We start from the raw sequence: 8,789 nt of genomic DNA, 5'->3' as shown, positions 1-8,789 counted from the left end.
CCCCCCCGGACCCCCTGGCGGTCGGCACTCATCTCTCTTCCCTACACTCTGGCTTGTGAAATGTCCCTCAGTGTCCTCACATATATTGCAGGATTAGACATGATGATGCCTGCATGCCTTTTGAGGGGGGAGAGGTCGTTGCTGGTCTTGTAGCCAGTGGGAGCGGGGATCAGGTAAAGCGCTGCGCAAACTGTTGCCGCTATATAAATACTATGTAATAATAATAATCAGGCAAGTAAATGTTCTTTACAAAGGTCCCCTAGACATAATTGAGCAGTGAACCCTTGCATGTCTGGGGTAGCCCCACTACATGGGGAGAATTGTCTCCAAGAACCACCTGCACTCCTTACAGTCTGCAACCTTTCAATGGTGGTTATGGTGATCACACGGATGGCGTCGTGCAATACTCAGTATAATCTCAGCAGGTCGCGGGGACACACAAACATAAGTTCAGATATCAATATCTTGTTATTAAAGAGTGTCACAGCATGTCATTAGAAGCTGAAGCTGGTGTTTCGGGACCTTGCAGGGACAGGGACCCGTCATCAGGGAGATTTTTTTGTTTCCCATGGATTAGGTCCGATTTGGCAGAGTGAGGGCTAACATAAAAAATAGATACAGAATGACAAAAATCCGCTTCATAATAATTGTATGAGTGTGTTGTAAATTGTTCCGTAAAGAGACCTTATCACATTGTCCAATCAGAGTCTCTTTACATGAGTTTCAGGTCCTGATCAGGTCCGGATCTGCAGACGCGGTGCTACTGCGTTTTGGACGCGTTTGCGTTTCCTGACCGTACAAGATGTGACATGCAGTATTTTTTTTGCTGGACTGGGGCTGTTAGTATGTTAGCTGCAGTGCAGTGCGTTTTTGACTCGTTTTGGACGCGTTTGCGTTTCCTAACCGTTTCCTGACCGTACAAAATGTGACATGCAGTATTTTTCTGTCATAACCTGAACGGACTGCGCACGTGAGAACTGCAGCCCATAAAACACATAGGGATACATTGGATTGGATACATGCATTTTGAGTGCAGGAGCGTACGGATCAGGTCAGCACACAAAACGGATGTCGTATGAACAGGCCCTTACAGCTCTCCCATGCAGCTCCTTCCTGCACGGGAGAGCAATGAAATACCCGGTGCTCATGGTTATGGAGGTCATGTGACCTTGAGAAGACCCGGCTTGTGATCAGTGTTCTAATACATCCCAAAGGTGGTCAGTAGGGTTGAGGTCCGGGCTCCTGAACGCAATCATTCAGAGGGGAGTCCACATTGAGTCATTTTGGATGTACACATATTGGAATTACATATTCTTAATGCTTAATAGTGCTGCACAGTGAGTCAGCTTCACCGTTCTTCCCTCTCAATGCAAATCTATAGCTCATATCTAAACGACTGACAGCAGTTGTTGCTTAGGAAGGGATTGCAGTGAAATGCAGACAGCAACTAGAGGTAAAATCTAGAAATCTGTATACAATAGTAGAAAAACATGCCAGAACCTATCGGTGGACCTTACGAAGTATAAAAGATGATATAACTGAAAATACCCCTCAGCTTCACTTTCATATCAAAGGCTCGTGATTCCCATAGGTCATAAACCTTCCGACTGTCTGTCATGGGTCTGTTAGATTGGGGGGCGGCACTGGGAAGAGCGCGGTGTGATGTCCTCCTGTCTCTTGCAGTGGGAAATTTATGACGCGTATGTAGGAGAGCTACAGAAACAGATGAAAGAGAAGCAAAAAGCACCGGTGAGCAAGAAGGAGGAAGAACTAAATTCCAGGAGGAAACTGGCCACTGCCGAATCTCAGGTAGGTGCCACAACATCTGCAGAGCCCCGTCATCAAAACATTTAATGGACAATAGATCCAAATTAGAATTTAGTGGATGCTGAAGAGTTAAACCCCTAACAGTCCCATTTGGTGAGATCACTTCACTGAGTTCCCGGGTCTGTACACCCGCTGTGCCCATTATGAGGGTCTCCCACCATCCCTGTGCTGAGTTCCCGGGTCTGTACACCCGCTGTGCCCATTATGAGGGTCTCCCACCATCCCTGTGCTGAGTTCCCGGGTCTGTACACTTGCTGTGCCCATTATAATGGGCTCCCACCATCCCTGTGCTGAGTTCCCGGGTCTGTACACCCGCTGTGCACATTATGAGGGACTCCCACCAACCCTGTGCTGAGCTCTTGGGTCTGTACACTCGCTGTGCCCATTATAATGGGTTCCCACCATCCCTGATGGCTTTTTCTTTATTTTATATTATGGAGAATGTAACAGGAGGGGGTGGACAACAACAGAGGAGCCATGCAGGGAGATTTTGCTGCTAAAGTGCTTAAACGGTATGTCTGCAATGTCAGACACATCTTCCAATACACGCTCATGTCCATGTATGTTATAGAGGTGAGGAGAGGGGGAGGTGTTCTGTAGTCCAGTGAGGGAAAACTGGGCAAGGCTGACAGCACTGCTTAGGATGTCAGTGCAGCATTATTAGATGCTATCCTGTCTGCGTCCGAGCCGGGGCACCCATGTACGTGTACGGCCTTTTCTTGTGTGAATGGGGTCTTGCTGTAACAGATATAAGGAGGCAGCAGGCAGTGGCGTAACTAGTGACCTCGGGGCCCCGGTGCAAGAATCCATGAAGGCCCACCCCAAGAGGAAAAAAATTAGGTACATTGTTTAAAAAAAAAAAAAAGATTTAGACAAAAAAAAAAAAACTGATATTAGGGGTTACCGGGCTATTAAATATCCTTGTAATCAGGATTACTTAGATGTCCAAAAAGTTACTATTGGTAAATGGTAGCTAACAATGTTGTAGTAGGTACGGTATTTTAGTTCTGTTAAAGAGATTATCTTATTTGTTGGGGATATGGTGCTTTATAATTAATCATGTATAGTTGCTAATAACGTTTTCAGAGACAACTGAAAGGAGAACTATGTGGTTAAGTCTTTTCCCCATAGTTCTCCTTAGGGTAACGGGAGGACACAAACTAGCGTCCTCCCGTCACCCTAGGCTCAGTATATAGGGAGCTGCTGCTCGCGGTATACTAAGACGCCGCAGCTGAAGCGGATCCCGACAATTATGTTTGGATCCGCCCAGCTGCGTGGCTGACAACTGACTCTGCCTATCTAGAGGCAGAGCCAGCTGTACCCGCCCCCTCCCCCGTCCGTTCTGCCAGTCAGCGCTGGAGGATGGGAGGGGGGAATCCAGCCCCTCCCCTGTCACGGCTCCCTGCTAGCACAGGATCGAGAGGTGAGCGAATGATGGTATGTGTTCGCTCACCTCCCGATCTACTGAGCCAACCTGTGACAGTTTCATTGTCACAGATCGGCTAGAACTATGAGGTGAGTGAAAAGCGCCCCCCTCATAGTTCTCCTTTAATCCATAGGATTCAATTCAATCTCCACGGGGTATCGGAAAGTGACCATAGATCACCATATATCAACTAAGTAAACATTTATATAGAAGTAACAGGTCAGTAACTAAGCATAACATAGCATCTTATGTTATGCTTAGTTTCTGACCTGTTACTTCTATATAAATGTATATGTCCCGAATGGGGCTGTTCTAAATGCATGAGTTAAATGTCTTATCTCCGGGGTACCACTCTGCTCTTTACTCAGTGAGTAATTTTATATATGCTGCTGACAGGTTCTCTTTAGTGTTCATTGAGGGGTCCTTTGCTCTGCTGTATGTGTAGTTTCATGCTGTTTCCTCTTAGCATATGAAGAATGATTCAGTTCGATCCTCTCTGTATGGCTTCTTTTGTTTTTGGTGCAGAGCGATGACATCAGCAAGGTGAGGAAGTCCAGTAAGATCTTGGAGAGGATGGTGAACCAGAACACATTTGATGACATCACACAAGGTACTTTACACCTCATCTGCCTATAGTAGTCTTATACATAGATAAAGAGGATGTCTTAGGGATTCTAGAAAACTACTTTGGTATCCTACGGCCAGGATGGTAGATGTAGGTCATCATCATATGAGCAGAAGGCCTCAGGGACTATAGAGATCTGCTGCGGTATCCCATGGCCAGGATGGTAGATGTTGGTCACCATATGAGGAGGAGGCCTTGCAGACTATAGAGGTCTGCTGAGCTATCCTATGACTAGGATGGTAGATGCAGGTCACCATATGAGGAAGAGGCGTCAGGAACTGTACAGATCTGATCAGCTATTACGTGGTTCGGATGGTAGATGTAGGTCACCACATGAGGAGGGGATTGCCTCAGGGGCTGTAAAGACCTGCTCAGGTGTCCCAAGGTAGATGCAGGCCACCATATGAGGTTTAGACCTCAGGGACTATAGCTATCTGCTTGGGTATCCAGTGGCCACTATGGTAGATGTAGGTCATCATATGAGCAAAAGTCCTCAGGGAATATAGAGATCTGCTGGGGTATCCCATGGCCAAGATGGTAGATGTTGGTCACCATATGAGGAGGAGGCGTCAGAGACTATAAAGGTCTGTTGAGCTATTCTATGACTAGGATGGTAGATGTTGGTCACCATATGAGGAAGAGGTGTCAGGAACTATAGAGATCTGATCAGGTATTCCATGGCCAGGATGGTGGATGCGTGTCATCATATGATGATCGGAACCCTCTTTGCACGTGATCTTCATTTGGGGACAGTTAACAAGGCTGTGACTCTTTGGTCTCTGCATTCTCCAGGGCTCACATGCCTCTTCCATGCATTTCCACCTACCTGAGTCCACAAATACTTCTCCCCCTTTTGTGTACTCCAGTGTCTCTATGCCTCCTGTGCCTCATTGTACCAGCATGTCTCTGAGCCTCAAGGGCCCTGTGCCTTCAGCATGCACTGTGCGCCCCTGTGCCTCCATTGTGCCTTGTGGGCCTCAGCGCCTGCAGCCTGCCTTGTGGGCCTCAGCACCTGCCTTGTGGGCCTCAGCGCCTGCAGCCTGCCTTGTGGGCCTCAGTGCCTGCCTTGTGGGCCTCAGCGCCTGCAGCCTGCCTTGTGGGACTCCAGGCCTCCTGTGTTACCCCTCAGCTTCAGGAATTAAATTGCCATCACCCAGACAGCGCAGACCTTTCAGCGTGCCCCTGGGCCCCCTCGACTCCTGTGTTACCACACTGCATCAGCTCTGCCGCTGCTATTACCTGAACCCCCGTCCATTTTACCAGATCACTTCTACATCAAAGACCACGGGCTGCAGTTCTATTGCAGCCATTAACTTGTTTTAACCCTTAAACTGCCATGGTGCACACTTCCTTTGCAGTCAGAGTGTTAAAGGCATCAAGAGAGCTGCTCAATACTTATCCAAAAGATTTGCAAATGCCAGTACACATTCCCCTTATGCAGTCTGAAGGCCTAAGGGTGCAACTCATGGAAGCACATAAGGTGTGAGCGCCCCATGTGTATGTAGACCCAGGGACAAAGACCTTCCTTCTAAAACCTGACCACCATGGTGTATCAATGTGCCACATGCTCTCCTACTGGTAGACATGCTGGGATTTGTAGTTCGTGGGGCTATGCAGAAGCTGTGAAAGTGACATTGCTCCAATAATGAAATCTCTTGTATCTGCAGACTTCAAGTACTTTGAGGATGTTTCTGATGAGTTCAGGGAGCAGGAGGGAACGCTTCTGCCACTGTGGAGGTTTCAGTATGATAAAGCCAAACGCCTGGCTGTGACTGCCCTCTGCTGGTAAGTACCGGAAGTACAAGTGTTCCTGAAATGTGTCTGCGGAATAGGTACGGTTAAAAAAACGGCACTCGCAAGAGGATCCGTCCGTCCAGTACTTTATTTGCACAAAGGCATAACAGCAGCAAACAAAATGCTTACATGTTTCAGCCCCCAAACTGGGCCTTAGTCATAGCCACGACTAAGGCCCTGTTTGGGGGCTGAAACATGAAAGCATTTTTTTTGCTGCTGTTATGCCTTTTTGCAAATAAAGTAGTGGATGGACGGATCCTCTTGCGAGTGCCGTTTATTTTAACCTATTGCTCTGTGAAGGCTCTTTTAATCTACAATAAAAAACATTATTCTGTCTTTGTCGTCCATTGAGGGACACTAGGCACATAGAAAGCTGAAGGCCAGCCCCCTTGAAGCTCTAACTCCTCCCACCTTACACCTGCTCAGTCTTCCTTAGTGTCCGCAGGAGAATGGATATTTCTTCTCTTTCTGCGATTATTTTTTGCTTGAATTGGAATTTTTTTTTCTCCTACAATCCACATCAACTGGTAGATTCCGGCCGCATATTGGCAGTCCTGGAAGTCTCTTTAGTTAGTCAGAGTGCAGGTTTTCCCAGGTTCATTCATTCCAATACTCATTAACCTTCCCTCCAGCAATGCAATGTCTGCAAGCTCACTCCCTGGCGCTGACATCTTCCCCTGGCCTTTTCCGGGTTTGGGGACTTTGGCTATCTTAATTGACTGTCCTGGGATGATGTAACGCCCGTGCACATGCATGAGAGTTCATTCATCCTGGCACTGAGGTTTGTTGAGAATGTACACTAAGCTGCGCATGTACCTTGCGCGGAGGAAGGTAGGAAGCCATTATCCCAGGACAGACAGGGCTGTGCTGTGTGGTAGAGCGGAGTAAATCTCAGGACTGGATGGACTGAAATATAAACCCTTAATAGAGAACTATGAGATAAGTGTTTTTCCCCATAGTTCTCCTAAGGGTCACAGGAGGACATATACTAGCCTCCTCCCATGAGCCAAAGCTCAGTATATCGCGGGCTATTGTCGGCTTTATACTGAGACCGCCGCAGCCGGGACGGATTCCGACATTACTGTCTGGATCCACACAGCTGTGTGAGTGACAGCTGGCTCTGCCTATCTAAAGGCAGAGCCAGCTGTGCCCGCCCCTCCCCCGTCCGTTCCGCCAGTCAGCGCTGCAGGATCGGGGAGGGGGGATTCCCTGCGGGGGTGGTTACCGATAGTCACCGCTCACTGGAGGGAGACGATCGGGAAGTGAGCGGATCGGCTGCATGTTTCTGCTCACTTCCCTATCTATAGAGCCGACCTGTGAGAGCTTCTTTGTGACAGGTCGGCTCTAACTATGAGGACGAGTGGAAATCACTCACCTCATAGCTCTCCTTTAAGCAAGTGACGCAGTTCTCCTAATATATATTTCATCTGTGTATTTAGTTGTTTGGCTGGAGTTCAGCTTTAAAATTAACTTTTACTCCATTTCAAGTTTTTTAGTAAAAGTATCTTTTCCTCGGTGCTCCTCTCTGATTTAGTTGCACTTTATTCCTGGGGCCTGAATTTCCTGTCCATTGATTATGCCTCAGTGGCCAGTAAGAAGAGTCTAGGTGGGCCGGTGACCATAGTCATAGTGAAATGTTGTTATCATTGAGCATAGGGCTCCATATTCGGACACATCTTTCCATTTCTAACAGTGATATGCCACTGACGCGTTCCACCTGCTAGTACCGTGTTTCCCCGAAAATAAGACACTGTCTTTTATATTTTTTTTGGCTCAAAAAAACACACTAGGTCTTATTTCTTTTTTTCTTTTTTTTCTATGTACAACAATCCGCACTTATTCATGTACAAAAATACGGTGATCAGGGCAATCAGGGGGTGCCGTACCTTTCCAAGAGCAATTTGCTAACCAATCGCTGGCCAGCATGAGCAAAACGCGCTTTCACTATTGATTCCTCACAGGCGGAGTGCATTTGGTATCACTCCGCCTGTGACAGGAGCCGGCGCTATAGAGGAGGCATCGGCTTATACGGCTCTGCTCCCTCCGGTGCCGCCTTGCTTCCTCTAGCGCTGGCTTCGTTGGCACCGCTGATTCTCTCCCGCGGCTCTTCAAGTTCCCCCTTATGCCACTGCCGGCCCTGGCAATGGTCACAACTAGGTCTTATTTTCGGGGTAGGTCTTATTTTCGGGGCAACAGGGTATATGGACTTAGTCGTGACCACTATGACTACGCCCATATTGTGGGCACAATGTGTCAGAGGTGGAGTCATGTCTGATGGAGGAGCATGTGTCTGAGTGACCTCATCTGTCTAGTCTGCTCGCCCATTTGCTAACTTGTCTGGTGCGGCCCAAATCTTGTATATATTGAGGGGAGGAGGCAGATACCGGAGGGCGCAGCCCTAGCACTCGGCTGTTGCTGTTTGCCTGCCTGGAGTACTCACATTTGTTCACATTATGAACAGATTGTGGTAGTGGCTGTAAATTGAATACATTTCTTGTAAATCTATGAAGAACATTTCCAACCCTCGAACATGCCGGGAACAATGTGCACAGCACACAGAGCACACTGGAGGTGTTCCTTTAGTTCCTCCTTCAGTAGGAAGGGACCCAGGAGGGAGCAGTCAGGCAGATGTCATCACTTTGCATGGCTGGCCACACACAGGGAGATGCGTCGCTGCTCACCACGAAGAAACATCTGTCCGTCCTGTGCAGCACCGCAGCCTGCCTGCCGTGATTTGCCCGAAGCAGCGTGCACACGGTTAACCCCTTCCTTCCCTCTTCTCAGTCAGGGATAATGAACCTTGCTCTGCATCTGCTCCCAGGCGTCCCTAAATGGTCCGACCCTCGGGTGAGATTTGCATTGGGCTATTGGGTCAGGGGAAGGGGGGGTATGTAGGTAACCAGATGTTATCACCAGCCTTGATGAGGAGACGTGTGCACTGCCCCGGGGACCCGCCATGTTCTGTCCAGCTGGGCTGATGGGTAAATACAGTACAGACTATGAAAAGAAATCTGTGTGTCATGAGCACTTGCAGCCAATGGAAGATTTTATCTATCAAAGCTCATCTCAGAGCAAATAATAACCTCCCCTTCCCCTATCACTCCTACACCCCCCCCC

At 48.2% G+C, this 8,789-nt stretch overlaps 1 protein-coding gene across 1 annotated transcript in view; it reads left to right on the top strand.

Annotated features, from left to right (window-relative positions):
• Positions 1-8,789, top strand: part of DNAI1 (dynein axonemal intermediate chain 1) — a 140,556-nt gene that overhangs the window by 11,109 nt on the left and 120,658 nt on the right. Inside the window, exons 11-13 of the mRNA XM_018571473.1 lie at positions 1,684-1,809; positions 3,779-3,863; positions 5,546-5,663. Of these exons, the coding sequence (XP_018426975.1) occupies positions 1,684-1,809; positions 3,779-3,863; positions 5,546-5,663 (329 nt within the window). The remainder of the gene's footprint in view (positions 1-1,683; positions 1,810-3,778; positions 3,864-5,545; positions 5,664-8,789) is intronic.

This window comes from Nanorana parkeri, unplaced genomic scaffold, assembly GCF_000935625.1.
Source record: "Nanorana parkeri isolate BGI_ZX_2015 unplaced genomic scaffold, ASM93562v1 scaffold1765, whole genome shotgun sequence".
In the NCBI taxonomy this organism is placed as follows: domain Eukaryota; kingdom Metazoa; phylum Chordata; class Amphibia; order Anura; family Dicroglossidae; genus Nanorana; species Nanorana parkeri.
This window is presented reverse-complemented; position numbering and strand designations above follow the sequence as displayed.